At 39.4% G+C, this 16,916-nt stretch overlaps 1 protein-coding gene across 1 annotated transcript in view; it reads left to right on the forward strand.

Annotated features, from left to right (window-relative positions):
* The first annotated feature begins 735 nt into the window (after positions 1-735).
* PALMD (palmdelphin) overlaps positions 736-16,916 on the forward strand; it is a 103,868-nt gene continuing 87,687 nt past the window's right edge. Inside the window, exon 1 of the mRNA XM_032217514.1 lies at positions 736-844. Coding sequence (XP_032073405.1) covers positions 789-844 — 56 coding nt within the window. The 5' untranslated portion in view covers positions 736-788. The remainder of the gene's footprint in view (positions 845-16,916) is intronic.

A 16,916-nucleotide genomic window follows, 5' to 3' on the forward strand; every position in this document is an offset into this window, starting at 1 on the left:
ATAAAGTGTCCCATCCCTGCTTGTTGGATCTATAGACCATGAGCTGGTTTGGGCAATGCATTCATAGCCCCCAAAGCATTAAAATATTAAAGATGCCCTTCTAAAAACCCATCTGGTTCTTTGGTTTAATAGCATGCTGCTTCTGTTGTAATACTGAGAAACCTCCACAAGGGGGAGACTTCTTCTCGCCAGACTAGAGCCAACCTTTTACTTGTAATGAAAATTCAGTGGTTTTTGCAAAAGCACAAATGGAGTGTTAGCTCTGCCAATTAAGGCATGAATCAGAATGATAAGAAACAAATCATTAGCTGATAACATTGGGAAAAATAAATAAATATTTGGAAGGGAGCATTCTGTTTTATCCTTAGAGCTGCCTACAAATTGGCCTGTCTGTAGAAATCTTGTTTTTTTCTGCCAAAGGTGATTAGGTGGGGGGGAATGAAATCCAAAATCCATGAGTCATTTTTCTGGCAAAAATGAAAGCATCATCAATGACGGCCACTCCTCTTGTTGCCCCTGCCTTCCTGTTCACCGGTGTTTGCGCTAAACGATGTTGCCAGGTACACATGCATTCCAATCATTTCATAATTGTATTCGAACCTCTGCATTTACGGAGGTTAAACATTGACCAGGTTGGCTTCATGCAAGGAAGTGCTTGTCATGTTGAAATCAATACTAGTTGGCTAGAATGTGCCAGGCGTCAACATGCCAGCTTTCTTACGTCAATAAAGCACCAAACTCTTTTACCTTGGAACTTTTATCTATACACTCTGACCTGTTCCTTTGTGATGTGGCAGAGGAAGGCTACTGCTGGTATGGATTCTTGCACTCTGACAGCCCAAAGGTAAGATGCCATACTTCTATTATTTTTGTAAAAAGAGAAGCAATTTCCCAAACAACATCCCAGTTTTACTTGTTAAGAATTCTAATTGTTTTGTTGTCTGTATCATTTCCAAAAGGTGAATCAAAGCAGCTGTGACACGCACCCTTTCTTATGTGGTCCTCTCTAGATATTTCTGTTTATAATGTGTTAGTCACGATGTCTTTGAATAACGATTGCTATAATCCAAACTTTTGGGAAGATATCACCTTGGGAAAGGCTTATTCTTTTCTTTTTTTTTTAATATATATTTTATTATGTTTTCATTCTATACAATCACATATTCACTGTGCTTAATCAGGGCATATAACATTGAATAATAAACACGGCCCTCACTTATATAGAAAATGCCCTCTACAATACAAACCCAGTATACCACCTTAGCCTGCCATACACCCTCTTTCAACCCCCTCCAACTTTCATTCTTCCTTCTCACACACCCCTCTACGCCTACTTCCCCTCCCCTTCTTTCTAACCTTAACCCTATCACTCCCTCTCCATTCCCTCCCTCCCTTCTCCTCCTCCTCTCTCTCACCCTCTCCACCCTCCTTCTTCTTTCACTCGACTCTTTCCTTCGGTATCTATTACCTTCCAGTATATTCGGTTTGTTCTATTTTCGCACTAACATTGAAAAGCCACAGTATACAAATACAATCATGGAATTTAACACATATTGTATTTCCCCCCTCCCCCCTCCCCCTAAATCCCCACCTCCCTTCCCTCCCCCCGACTTCCCAAAGACCATACGTGGTATAACTTTTGGACAATCACAGTCTAAAATATCTCTACATTGAACTCAGCTTCTTACTGTTACCCAAATTTTAAACAATTTAAATTATTACTGATACTAAGCATAAGCTATCTGGAGTTTCTTAGTCCCATATTTACTTTTTATGTAATCAATCCACTTTTTCCAGTCTCGTTTATATCTCTCGTTTGAATGTTCTTTGAGATATGCTGAGATTTTGGCCATTTCGGCTAAGTTCATAACTTTCAAAGTCCATTCTTGAATTGTAGGTAAATCTTTCTTCTTCCAATACTGCGCCACCAAGAGTCTTGCTGCCGTTATTAAATACAGAATCAAATTAGTCTCTGCTACTGTAAAATCAATACATATACCCAGTAAAAACAACTGGGGGGTAAATTTTATCCTTCTTTTAAAGATGTTTTGCAGGATCCACCATATTTTTATCCAGAATGCCTTAACATTACGACATGTCCACCATATATGAAAATATGTAGCATCACAAGAACCACATCTCCAACATTTAGGTTGAACATTTGGATACATAGAGGCAAGCTTTTTAGGATCTAGGTGCCATCTATAAAACATCTTATAAAAATTTTCTCTCAAGTTTTGTGCTTGTGTAAATTTCACATTTCTTACCCAGATTCTTTCCCATGTTTCAAGCATTATTGGTTCCTCGATATTCTGAGCCCATTTTATCATACAATCCTTAATCAGTTCCGTTTCAGAATCCATCTGTACTAATACATTATATATCCTCTTTATATGCATTGAGCTTTGATCTCTTATTTGTTTAAACAAATTATCCTCAACTTTTACAAAGCCAATTTTTTGATCTGTTTTCCACCTAGCCTGTAGTTGACCATACTGAAACCACGTTTGAACTACCTTCTCTTCTTTAAGTACCTCTAAAGATTTTAGTTCCATCACCCCTCTTTCTGAGATAAGAAGTTGTCTATAGGTGGTTCTATCGTGTTTTTGTTCTACATTCATATTTTCAATTGCATGTCTAGGAATTGCCCACATGGGCACTTTATCATTTAGTTTATGTTGATATTTTTTCCAAACCCGCAATAAAACATTTCTTAAGATGTGATTTTTAAATTTCTTATCCGTTTTTTTTGTTAAATAACAGGTAAGCATGCCAACCATATAACAAGTCATATCCCTCGATATTCAAAATTCTGTCATTAGTTAGATGAATCCAATCACTAATTGCAGATAATGCCACTGCATCATAGTATAATTTTAAGTTAGGTAATTTCAATCCTCCTCTTTCACGTGCATCTTGCATTATTTTCATCTTTACCCTCGGCTTCTTTCCTGCCCACACAAATTTATTGATACCCTTCTGCCATTCTAAAAGATTCGCATCTCTTTTAAGTATTGGTAACATTTGAAAAAGAAATAAAAATTTTGGTAAAATGTTCATTTTTACTGCCGCTATTCTACCCAGCGAGGACAAATGCAGTTTTTCCCACCTTTTCAACTCCAACTGTGTACTATGCCAAAGTGATTCATAATTATACTTGTATAATTTCCCATTTGAGATTAAAATATTAACTCCAAGATATTTAACTTTTTTAACTACCTCACATCTTAGCATCGCCCCCAGTTCTTCCTTCTGTTTGGTAGTCATATTTATAGCTATTATTTTGGTTTTTCCTAGATTTATTTTAAATCCTGAGACTTGACCATATTGATTGATCGTATTCAGTAATACCCTACTAGTTTCCTGCGGTTGTTCCAATATTATAACCAGATCATCCGCAAATGCGCGGACTCTATATTCTTGCTGTCTAATTTTAATCCCTTTTAGACCGCCCAGGCCCCGTATCTTATTCAACAATATTTCCAAAGTTATAATAAACAATAATGGGGACAGAGGACAGCCCTGTCTTGTACCTTTTTCAATTTGAAAGGAGTCTGTCAGATTTCCATTGACAATGATCTGGGCTGTTTGCTGCTGATATATTGCACCAATTGACCGTAAAAAGCCATCTCCTATCTGCATTTTTTGCAATGTCTTCAGCAGGAATTGCCAATTAACTCGATCAAAGGCTTTCTCCGCATCCAAAAATATGAATGCGGCCGGGATTTGATTGTTCTTTCCCAGGTATTCTAAAGCGTTGATAATTAATCTAACGTTGTCCTTCATCTGTCTGCCCTGTATAAAACCAGTTTGATCGGTATGTATCAGTTGCTGAATTACCCCCATTAGCCTATTTGCTAATATTTTAGTAAAAATTTTATAATCTACATTGAGTAATGAAATAGGTCTATAATTTTTTGGTTGGGTAAGGTCTTGATCTTCTTTGGGTATCAACGATATAAACGCAGTCTTCCACGAAGGAGGCACTTTCCCTCCCGATTGAATTTTATTGAATAATTCTCTGAGGGGTTCTACCATTTCTAACTGTAGATTTTTATAATAAACAGCTGTTAAACCATCTGTGCCTGGTGCTTTCCCTAACTTTAATTGTTTAATTGCCTGCAAAATTTCCCCAGAGGTTATAGGTTGATTCAGCTTATGCCTATGTTCTTCTCTAACTAGGGGGATTTTCTCTTTATCTAAGAATTTGTCTATATCTCCGTCCTTAATTTTATCCCCTTTATACAACTCTGTAAAAAATTCCCGAAATACCTTTTGAATCTCTTCCTGTTGAAACACTTCCCTCCCTCTGTAACACAATTTGGATACATTTCGAGCTTTCCTTTTTTTTCTAATCTGATAAGCCAACCACCTACCGGGTTTATTTGCATTGCAGAAAGTATTATGTTTAGCATATAATAAACTAGTAGCTACCTGGTCAGAGATCAGCATATCAAACTGAGATTTTAATATAGCAATTGTTTCCCTAATCTTTGTATCTCCTGGATTCAATGTTAACTCTGACTCTTTCCCTTTAATTTCCTCTTCCAATTCTTTTCGTTTTTGCCCTTGTTTGTGTCTATGTATTTTGTTTATATTCATTAATACTCCTCTCATATACGCTTTGCTTGCATCCCATACATATTCCAAAGATGTACCCTTGTTCATATTGAGAACGAAATATTCCGATAGCAATTTTTTACAATCATTAACATACTTTTCATATCTAAATAAGTTTTCATTCAACCTCCAGGACCTTCTTGGCTGGGCTACCCTTCCCAATTCCATCCAGACTGGATTATGGTCTGAAAGAACTCTCGCCATAATCTTTGTCTTCTTCACCCTACAAAGTAAATCATTTGTAATTAGTATAAAATCAATCCTTGAAAGAGATTGATGTCTATTGGAAAAAAAGGTAAAGTCATGTTCTTCTGCATGCCTCTCGCGCCAAGCGTCTCGCAATTCAAAGTCGTCCAGCATGTCAAAAAAGGCTTGGGGTAACTTAGCTCGAAATTTGGTATTCGGGCGAGCTGTCTTCTTATCTCTTTTGGTGTCGATCACGCCATTCCAGTCACCCAATAATATACAAGACTCAAAGTCCCACTGTACTAATTTAGCGTGGAGATTTCTATAAAATCCATCTTGTTGTTGATTAGGAGCATAAATTCCCAAAAGTAACGTCTTTTTCCCTTCTATGATTAAATCTAATGCAATATATCTTCCAAAGGGATCTGCTTCAATTAGCTCAGCTTTAATATCTTTTCTTAAATATACTACTATGCCATTTTTCTTTTCCATAGCTGAGGTCGCAAAATGTTGGCCCAGTTTGGGGTTAAACAAATATTTTTGATCGGTTGATTTGATATGAGTTTCTTGCAAGCAAATTATGTCATTCTTAAACTGTTTGAGATAATGAAATATTTTCTTTCTTTTCTGTGGAGAGTTCAGTCCGTTAACATTCCATGTCAAAATCTTAGTTGTCATTTTTGGTTGCCTGAAGCTTTTTTAGAGCCTCCCGCAAGGCCTGTCTCACCTTTGGTTTAGCTCCTCCCACAGCTTCTGAGCTTGTTGCAGTAGCTCCTTGATCAGTGGCCAACGATTGTTGAGATTGTTGCATAGTAGCTTGTTTATCTGTTTGTCTGGTGGTCTTACGGTTGGATCTTTTTTCCTTGACTCCTTGCCCTTCCGGAAGAGGGAGATGATACATTTTATCTGATGGTTGTGTGGTTTGCTGTTTATCTTGTTCGTCTCGTGGTTTTTCACCATATCCCGAAGGTTCAGGGTATCCCATCTTCAGAATCTTATGATAGAAATCACGAGCTTTCCATACAGAGCTGAGATGATATCTTTGTTTGTCCATTGTAACTATAATACCGAATGGGGCATCCCATCTGTACTGTATCTGACGCTTTCTGAGCTCTTCCACCAGAAAAGCATAATCTCTTCTGGCTCTTAGCATCTGAGGTGGTATTTCTTTCAAAACAATCAGGTCCTGTCCACCAATTTGAAGCTTAGTATTGTAAGACTCTTGTAGTATCATATTTCTAGATTCTCTTGTAACAAAGTATATTACTACGTCTCGGGGAAGTTGCCTTTGTTTTGCCGCCCATGAGTTAACACGAAAAATCCTGTCAATCTGCCAATCAAAATTGGATCCCGGTTTTCCCACCAGACGGTCAAAAGCTTCAGAAAACATTTGCTTTAAGTTCTCCTGCTTTTCTTCACGCAGCCCCCTCACTCTTAATGCAAGCTCCATCTGCTTATACTGTATCATAATAATTTGTTTTTCAGCATTGTCAATTTTTTGTTCCACCACTTCAGTTTTGGATATCAGGTTAGTTTTAGCTTCATTGAGAGTTTCTAAATTATCTTCCATTCCAGAAATATATTCTGTTATCACATTTACAATTCCCATCATATTATCATTCGTTTTAGTGACCCTGGTATCAAATTTGTCATATAGAACTTCCATCTCATTCCTTATTTCATCTTTGAATTCTTTGAGCATTTCTAGATTCTGTTCTCTGAATTCTTTAAACATTTCTAAGTTCTGTTCTCTGGATTCTTTGAACATTTCCAGAAAAAATTCTTTTGTTAATACATCTCCACTAGGGGGCATAGATGGTGGGGGCTGCAGCTTTGTACCAGGTATGGGAGACGTTTTCGGAGGTAATTTGACAGAGGTTGATTTAGATGCCATTATATTTTAGTTTTAATTATTTATTCTAAATTACTAATCCACTGTGCTATGTGGAGAAAAAGAAATTCCTCCCCCCCCCCTTTTTTTCCTTCTTTTTTTTTTTTTTTCAAGGGGTTTTACGGAGGATTTCAAAAGAGAAAGTCCGTTTGGAATGTTTGGAATGTCCCTGTTTCAACAACAAAGAGTCTTGAAAGCTTTAAGGGAGTAGCTCTAATTAAATTATAAGAGATTGTTTCTTTAATTCTGTAGCAGGAAGCCGGAGATAACAAATGCAGAAGCTGTAAACGCCATTTTGAAGACAATTAAACAAAAGAAGTTTTTATAACATTGAAGCTGGTATTTCAGATAGAGAAAGGTTTTCAAAGTTCACAAGTTTGGTCTTTGCTCGTATTGATTTTTAATAGTCTATTTTCTAAAGATTGTCCTGAGGGGGAGGGGTTCTGTCTAGTGCTGTGAATAACAGCTGCGAAGTTCAGGTCGGAGTTGAATGACTCAGCTATGGGTTGATCCTCCCCCTCCGTCCACAGCTCACAAAAAAACAAACTGTGAACTTCAAAGAAGATTCTTACCAGCTGAGATTCCTCACTGCTTTTTTCTTGTCTGAAAAAAGAGTTATCTTGTTGATATTAAGTAGATAACGAACCTGAATTCTGGGGGCAGCTCTGTTAAGCTGCCGACGGCGACAGGCCACTCCCCGGAAGCCGGAAAGGCTTATTCTGAGATAAAAGGCTTTGAGGGACCTCTCCTCTAGATATATTTGTCCCCAAAGAATCATGATCCTTATTCCTTGAGAGATAAGAGGAAGAACTGAATTGTTTTAAAGTAAAAACTTAAAGGAGAGAAGAAAGGAGGGAAGGAAGGAGGGAAGGAAGGAGGGAATGTAGGAGAGAAGGAAGGGGGAAGGAAGGAGGAAAGGAAGGGGGAAAGGAAGGAGAGAAGGAGAAAAGAAAGGAGGGAAGGAAGGAGGGAAGGAAGGAAGGAAGGAGAGAAGGAGGGAAGGGGAAGGAGGGAGGGAAGGAAGGGGAGTAGGAGAGAAGAAACGAGGGAAGGAAAGAGAAGAAACGAGGGAAGGAAAGAGGGAGGGAGGGAAGAAGAAGTAGGATAAGATAGATCTATGGGATGTTAAAAAAGCAATCTTTAAGTATATTGTTAACAGTAGGGAAAAATTGTTATAAATACATATTATTAATAACAGTTATGAGATCATATAATTGTGAATGTATATATGAAATTGATAAAATAAAATAAAATTAATAAAAAAAATAAAGTAAAAGCTGGAGATGCTGTAATACGGATTTAGCCTAGAAAAAAAAGGGAAGCTTACTTAAGGAAAATTTTAAAACCGATAAAAGTTTTTGTAACCAGAAGTCCACATTTAAAATATTTTTAGCCTTTAAGGCTTGGGCAGGGGCTGTAACATCCTAAGCAGAAAGTTCTGCCCTTTGTTGTGACGAGTTTAATAAACCATGTGTCTTCTTAGTTGTTTTAAAAAAAATGTTAATAAATTCACAGTTTGCTATTGAAGTTGAAAGCCAGTGTAGCGTAATGGTTAAGCTGTTGGAGACAGATCTCAAAGTCTGATCACAGCACCTGATGGGATGGTTCTTTTTCATCCCAAGCTACTTCATAAGATTGCTGTAATTAGACTTATGATTATAGCTCTAAGATAAAAGAATATGAACATAATTAATAAATGAATAATGTAGGGAATTGGGCATTGAAGTCTACCATGAAGGCTGGGGGGAAAACATGTAGTTCATGAACTTTGGATTAGCAATTCTATTTTACAATGAATAACCCCCCAGACATGACCTTTAAGTCATATAGGCCTCTAGTCAAAATAAAATATATTTCTGAATGAGCAGAGTATACCAACAAATTAATATATCCAATCAAACTACTCTTAGTAATAAAGAAATCATCAGTAATAATTAATATGAGGCATAATATTGAAAGAAGGATTCTAAGGCAAATTCTGGCAACAGAGAGACAGAGCAGAATTCATACTCATCACTGGATGGATCTTTAGAAAAAAAAATAGGAACTAAAAAAGAGATTGTGAATTTAATTTATTTGTACCTCCCAAGACAAAGTGGGAACTGAGATGAATTCCATCATTTTATTTTATTTTTTAAATGGAGTTTTAATTTTAAAAGAACATGAGAAAGTGAATTATGAACTCCAGACATGGATTTTATTTTTTGAATGATGGTGCCATAATTTTAAAAAAATGTAGTCAGGATGCAGGCTTTCCAGTAAAATCACATAAAGAAAAAAAAAATCCAGTATTTTTTTCCCAGTGAAAATTGCAAATTAAAGTTGCTTTTTTCCCTGGCGAGAGGAAAGTTATATGTACTATAATCTTAATTCTTCAGCAAGTAACATTTGTGACACCTTTTGGGAAGAAGAAAAGAAAGAAGAAAAGAAATCCATCTTGGAGAAGAGCTATACACAATTCAAATACACATGTATTTGGGCCCCCAAAAATGGGAATTTTGGTATTATGCAGGGGTGAGCTTCAAAAATTTCACCAACGGGTTCTCTGCTCGGTTGCTGGGTGGGCGTAGCCATGACCTGTTCAGCCTCCTGCACCACAGCAGAGGGGAGGGGCATTTTCGCTTTCCCCAGGCTCCGGAGCAGTCGTGGGTGGCCAATTTTTTTGCTACCGGTTCGGGCCCACTCCTGCCTATACTTGCGCATGCAACCAGTCTGAGCGGTTGGGCGCAGTCTCCCACTGCCATTACTAGTGGTTCACCCAATCTGTGCTGAACCGGGAGCAACCCACCTCTGCTCCGGAGGCTTTCCTCGAGCCTCTGGGAGGGCGAAAACTGGCTCCCCCGGACTCTGGAGGCCTTCAGGGAGGCCCGTTTTTCCCACTCCCCCAGCCTCCACGGGGGCTCTGCACTTATGAAGAGCCGAGGTGGCGCAGTGGTTAGGGTGCAGTACTGCAGGCCACTTCAGCTGACTGTTATCTGCAGTTCAGCGGTTCTAATGTCACCGGCTCAAGGTTGACTCAGCCTTCCATCCTTCCGAGGTGGGTAAAATGAGGACCCGGATTGTTGTTGGGGGCAATATGCTGACTCTGTAAACCACTTAGAGAGGGCTAAAAGCCCTATGAAGCAGTATATAAGTCTAACTGCTATTGCTATATTGCTATTATCTCACATCCAAAATGGGCCGCAGTAAGAGGGAGAAAACTGGATTAAAATACTATATAAACTTCAATTTTTCAAGAAAAGAATATGTGAAGGGAAGTCATTGCTCCTGGTCTTTCAGACGCGGGCTAAATTCTGAAATGAATATATGGAGTCCTTGGTACTCACTAAGTTTTGTTGTTTTCTTGAGACGCTTCATTACCAAACTAGAAAGTGCTAGAAAGGAGTGGAGTTCGCTGTGTTTTTATATATTTCTGGCTTGTCCTGTCACTGTTGGTGGTTTTTTGATTAGGCATATTCATATACAGAGGTGGGTTCCTACCAGTTCGACCCGGTTCAGTCGAACCGGTAGTGGTATGCTGGCCTGGGTCACAGAACCAGCAGCGACCCAGGCTGGCCATGCCCACAAACCAGTTCCCTGATCACCGCCGTTGCATCTTTTTTTAAAATTACCACTGCGCCACCTCGGCTCTTTAAAAGAGCCGAGGTTTGCGCAGTGGTTAGGGTGCAGTACTGCAGGCCACTTCAGCTGACTGTTATCTGCAGTTCAGCGGTTCTAATCTCACCGGCTCAAGGTTGACTCAGCCTTCCATCCTTCCGAGATGGGTGAAATGAGGACCCAGACTGTGGGGGCTATATGCTGACTCTGTAAACCGCTTAGAGAGGGCTGAAAGCCCTATGCAGCGGTATATAAGTCTAACTGCTATTGCTATTGCTAAAATTCTGTGCATGCGCAGAACAATTTCCACGCCCCACGAGCAGTCCGGCAGTACCCACCCCTGTTCGTATATACTATATGTACTAATTCCTTGATTAGGACATATTCATTCTTGAAATGAATATGTACAGATAGAGCTCACTGAACAGCTATCCTGTTTAGTAACCATTTGAAGTTACGATGGCACTGAACAAGCAAGTTTGCAATGGATCCTCACATTTGCATGACTGTCCCAGCATCATCCTGAAGGTCACATGATCGCCATTTGCACAGTTCATAGTTGGCTTCCAACAAGTAGAGTTAATGGAGAATCCAGCAGTAAAATCATAAGTCACACTCACAAGAAGTCTCACCTAATGATCTAGGTGATTTGGTTAACAAATGCAGCAGAAGTAGAGGCATAAGCCCACTTTGATCGTGCGATGTCTTGCTTAACAACCGTATCACTTAGTGTTGGAGTTGTGGAGTTGGAGTTGTGGTCGTTAAGCAAGGACTACTGGTATTTGCGTTTGAATGAGCTCTTACCACATTACATGCAGAGTTATGGGCTGTTTTTCATAATCAGGCCAATAACTAAAGACCAGCCCTCCATTTTATAAGTTGAATTTAGAATCACTGAGTCCGACACTGGAAATAGAGCTGGGCATAATTTATAGTACATTTTAACAAGGCCTATTTCTCTAGGGTTCATAACTAATGGTACTTGTATATAAAACAAAATATCTTGAAAACATCAACGGGCAGAATCATTTAACAACTGCATAATTAGATAAACATGTGGATCTCCATCTCCAAAAATTGAATCTTGCTGCAAATTTGTTCAGTGCATTTCTGTTTTATTTAATTAGTCCATTTGAAAGGGGAAATGAATGCAGTTTTTTAATATATATATATATATTAGTTAGGAAACAGAGTGTGTCCCTCAGTCTTCAGAAATCCCAAGATGGTGTTGTGCTGAATTCGAGATGTAATCGAGACAAAATACCAGGTATTGCCTTTAAGTATATGTGTTTATTCAGCTGAACGAAGTCAGGGGTCCTAACAGAGAAGAATCCCTGAACACACAGACATTCTTACATTTTATATCTTTCCTTACACTCCACCCAGCAAAGCTGGCACATAAGAGACACGGGAATCACTCAGAAAGGCTGGCACACAGTAGATAAGATATCAAGATGTTCTTAGTACGTAGGGAGGTTCTTTAAGGACACTGGGCGTCCCTGGTAGCTCAGGCTGTTTTCCTGGGGACTTTCCACAGCCCTGCAGGTATCTAGAGATAATGGTGCCATCTGCCCTATTCGCCTTCCAGGCTCTTCCCAGAAACTAATTGAGGACAGAACCAATCCAGAAATAAGGAGAAATTTCCTGACAGTTAGAACAATTAATCAATGAAATGGCTTGCCTTCAGAACTTATGGTGCTTCATTAGTGGAGGATTTTAAGAAGAGATTGGAGAATTGTTTATCTGAAATGGTATAGGGCAGTAATGGTATCCTATTATCTTCACTACTGGTTTGGTAGCCGGAGCGCACACACCAGAGGTGGGTTCCTACCAGTTCGCACCTATTCAGTAGAACCGGTTCGTCAAATCTACCGAACCGGTTAGAAGAGGTTCCACCAGTGGACCCGGAAAGCAGGCCACACCTACAGTAGAGGTTCCAAAAAATTTTGAAACCCACCACTGGTCCTTGGATTCTACACTATCATGCTCATATTTATAAAACTCAGTGCCTCTGTGAAAGGTAAGGATGACTACTGCGTTTGTGGTGCAATCCGAACATTGCGTGTGTTGAAGTTGTTTTAATGCAAACCAAAGATGCCTTTTAAAAAACAAGTTTACATCATATTCTTATGCATGCCAGTGCTGTGTGTGAGGTAATTTAAGGTGGTTCTGACAAGTGTCGTCGGCATCTTCATATCCAGTCACATGGGCGGCAAGCCACTCCCATCCGGTCACATGGGCAGCAAGCCACTCCCACAAAGGAGGCCCCACCCACAGAGTAAATTGAACAATTTTTGAAACCCACCACTGGCACACACAGAAGGTCCGTGATGATGCCTGGGTGGGTGGGTGGGCAGGTGGGCAGGTGGAGCCTTGCGCCACTGCCACTACGAGTTCGCCCGAACCGGTGCGAACCGACAGAATACCACATCTGGTATAGGGTCTCCTGCTTGAGCAGAGGGTTGCATTCAGTGGTAGGTTTCAAAAATTGTTCGAACCTACTCTGGTATAGGGTCTGCAGGTGTCTAGAGATAAGGGTGCCATCTGCCCTATTCGCCTTCCAGGCTCTTCCCAGATTCTGAGTGAACAATGGATTCCGATTGAGAGTTTTATTCTGACTGCTCCAAGCATTAATAACTCTGAAATCCTGTCCATGTTCATTAAAAAATATATATCCTGACTATCAAACTGGATTAATCAACTCATTAATTGAGGATTAGAAGAAAAATTTTAAATCCAACTAAACATTTCATAGCTTTCAGTAAATAATAGAACAGAAATGTTGACAATAGATTCAAGATGGAAATATCAAAAAAAGGGGGAAAATATTTATTATTTCATTTGCTTGACAAGCATCACCTAAAAACTCATATTTTTACAGTCCTGGCAAATTCTAATGTAAATTGAGTTTATGCACACCTCCTCTACTAAAATTTAGATCAGAATGTCCTTGGGTTACTTATTTAACTTGTACTCTGCCTTTCACCATATAAAGTACTCAAGACATAATTAAAATAAAAGCAGTGAAAGTTTCAAAAAAAACCACCAGAAAAATAAAAAAATACCTTTTTTTTCCCTTGCTGCAATTGTGCCAATATTGATTCTTAGTATAATACTTTCAGTCAATGTAAATAATCAGAAATAAAATATGTACCACTGCTTTCCATTTTTTAAAAGCTCGACATAAATTATGATGAATAGTATATTGTATGCAATAAATAAATTAGGATTCTTCTCATGGATAATGCATTAAATATTTAAGTTTGAATTTTTCTGCAGCGTTTTTAGAAAAAAAAAATCACAGATTAATACAAAAATGCTCCACAGGGTTAATGTCATTGCCCAGAGGATCATAGACTGCCCTCTCCCCTTTTTGGAGAGTTTTATAGCTCCCACTGCCTTAAGAATGTTCAAAACATTCTTTTTTATTTATTTTTATTTTTTTTTCCTGGTTCAAAAGTTTTATTTCTTTTAAAACAAACATTTCATCATTCCTCAATCAGTAAAACATCGAAGTACAATTTTTTTGTATGCCCCTCCCTCCACCCCACCCCGGGAATGTTCAAAACATTCTTAAATGTCCATCTCATCCTGGGCACCCTTTTTTAAACTATTACCATCTGGCAGATGGTACAGGATAGCAATAGCAATAGCAGTTAGACTTATATACCGCTTCATAGGGCTTTCAGCCCTCTCTAAGTGGTTTACAGAGTCAGCATATCACCCCCACAGTCTGGGTCCTCATTTTACCCACCTCGGAAGGATGGAAGGCTGAGTCAACCCTGAGCCAGTGAGATTTGAACCGCCGAACTGCAGATAACAGTCAGCTGAAGTGGCTGCAGTGCAGCACTCTAACCACTGCGCCACCTCGACTAGGATAATAAAAGCAAGGGCAAATAAGCTGGAAAACAGCTTCTATCCTGGGCCAGTAACTATATTGAATTCTACAGTATAGTGCAATATTAATGCAATATCAGGTTTTCAGTTTCAATTGTATATAGCATGTGAAGGATGTCTGTGTGTTTCTGTTTTTTTATAGTTATAATGTATACTGAAGATGGCATTTAATTTCATTGTACGGTATGCAATGACAAAGTAAACAAAATTAAACTAAAATGACAAGAACAGATTTACAATGGTAAGCACATATAAAAATAACATGAACTGGAAATCAACAGATTTTCCCAGTTCAAGGGCAATCTCTCTGTAAATGTTTCTCAAAACAACAGCACCCACAAGTGTTGTTGTTCTGTTCCAGTACAACTTGGAAGCCTGGCGCTGTCAGTTCTAATTTTTTTCATCAAGTTCTTTCAAAAATGTTGGGATTACAGTATCCATAAACTCCAGGCCAATGGCTACGCTGGCTGAAGACTTCTGGGAGCTGTAGTTCTAACACATCTGAAGGGTGTTTTTTTCATCAAGTTCTTTCAAAAATGTTGGGATTACAGTATCCATAAACTCCAGGCCAATGGCTACGCTGGCTGAGGACTTCTGAGAGCTGTAGTCCTAACACATCTGAAGGGCATTAGAATGAAGTTGATCCAGTGGTGGGTTTCAAAAATTGTTGGAACCTACTCTGTGGGTGTGGCCTCCTTTGTGGGAGTGGCTTGCCGCCCATGTGACTGGATGGGAGTGGCTTACCGCCCATGTGACCAGATATGAAATTATGAATTAGTACTTAGGTCAGTCCAAGTAATTATTCAGAAACTCTGGCATTGAAGCATGCAAGTCTTAAAGCTGTCAAGTTACAAGATCCTTGCCAGTGGTGGGTTTCAAAAAATTTTGGAACCTCTTCTGCAGGTGTGGCCTGCTTTCCGGGTCCACTGGTGGAACCTCTTCTAACCGGTTCGGTAGATTTGAGGAACCGGTTCTACCGAATAGGTGCGAACTGGTAGGAACCCACCTCTGAGTTGATCCTAAACAGCGGTTGTATCTGTGGTAATTTCATTGCGCTATATTAACCATAACTTCTTTTTATGCTGAAACAATGGACAATATTACATCTTCAACTATATACATTCCCCCACAAAGTAGAAATGGTTAGTCAAGTATAATAAACGCATAATGACCTCAAAAATGCTGTAGAAAAAATGCTGATCTGCTGCTTTCATGACTCATAGCATTTGGAATCAGAGGTGCTCAAGTTTTACAAGTTACATCAATGAAAAAAACTCTTTAAGCCAGAGGTCTCCAACCTTGGCAACTTTAAGACTTGTGGACTTCAACTCTCAGAATTCCTCAGCCAGCAAAGCTCTGAGAGTTGAAATCCACAAGTCTTAAAGTTGCCAAGGTTGGAGACCAGGCATGAAATGTTCCAATCTTTGCTACAGGTTCGGAACTGGGAGAACACGCGGCCCTTCTGCGCATGTGCAGAGCGTCCATGGTGATGTCTGGGTGGGTGGGTGGAGTCTCCCGCCACCACCCCTACTGGTTCACCCGAACCGGGGAGAAAGGGCAGAATGCCACCTCTGTTGGAGACCCTGTTTCCTCCAGATAAATTAATCTCATGGAAACCAAAGCCACTGGATATTTTTTTTCCAAAATAAAATGATTGTTTCATCCACTTGCTGTCAGCATTCCAAGTATCATGTAGACTTAAATTAGAGTCCAAGGCAAAACGACCCTTAAAGTTCCAATTTAATAAATCAGACATTTGGGCATTATGCTATGAAATCCCAATTCTGGAAGTTACATCAGAATCCCACCCAGTTAAAAGTTCATGATCTTGTCCCCACACCCACAATCCATCACATGGTCCAATCTTCTTCTTCCACGCTAGCACCTACGCCCAGCTGGTTCCGGTCAGGTGCAAACGTGCAGAGACAAAAGATGACCTTGAACTTCTAGAAAGCAATTTTTTATTTTGAAAACAACACATTCTACCCCTTGCTATTCACCTCCCCCCCCCTTAATGAGAGTGTGGCAGGCCAAAGATTCTTAAAGGAACCACTGCAGGCCTGACACTTGCATGCAAACCAGTGAAAGGATTACAACAATCACAAGGCATTGTCAATGTCCTGATTTTAAAAGTTCCCTATACTCATCACATGTTTATTTTCTATAAAAATGTCTTCTGCCCACAGAACTGCCAACTGCACAAAAGTCTCCATTCAGTAGGAACTTTTCCATTAGGGCGTGAACTGATGAAGTCAGCCACGGAGTCAAGGAAACAAGAGTATTACAACAATCATTATGCAAGACAAATATGTGGAAAAAGTCATGAGTGTATTATTGCCATTGTCTCCAAGGTTAAGAATTTGCATGTTAACTGTGAGGTGAGAAGCCTGCTTGGTAGCTAGCTCTCGATTTGTCAATATTATTTGCACATTGCGTCAATAAAATGCCAAGCATTTGACTTGCATGAATGGCTTTTAGCTAGAAAAAAAAAGCCTGCTCAGTTCACAAGGTGACTGTGTATATGCATGTATGTGTGTATACACACCCCTTACACACAGAGGGAGAGAGAGACAGGGACAGAGACAGAGAGAGAGACAGACAGAGAGAGAGAGAGAGAGAGAGAGAGAGAGAGAGATATCCCCATTCTTCTTCCAAGCAATTGTAAAGCAGCATTTAGAAAAGCAGAATCATCCGAAAGCTTTCTGACTGTCTCACCATTTGGTGA

This window comes from Thamnophis elegans, chromosome 5, assembly GCF_009769535.1.
Source record: "Thamnophis elegans isolate rThaEle1 chromosome 5, rThaEle1.pri, whole genome shotgun sequence".
NCBI classification, from domain to species: domain Eukaryota; kingdom Metazoa; phylum Chordata; class Lepidosauria; order Squamata; family Colubridae; genus Thamnophis; species Thamnophis elegans.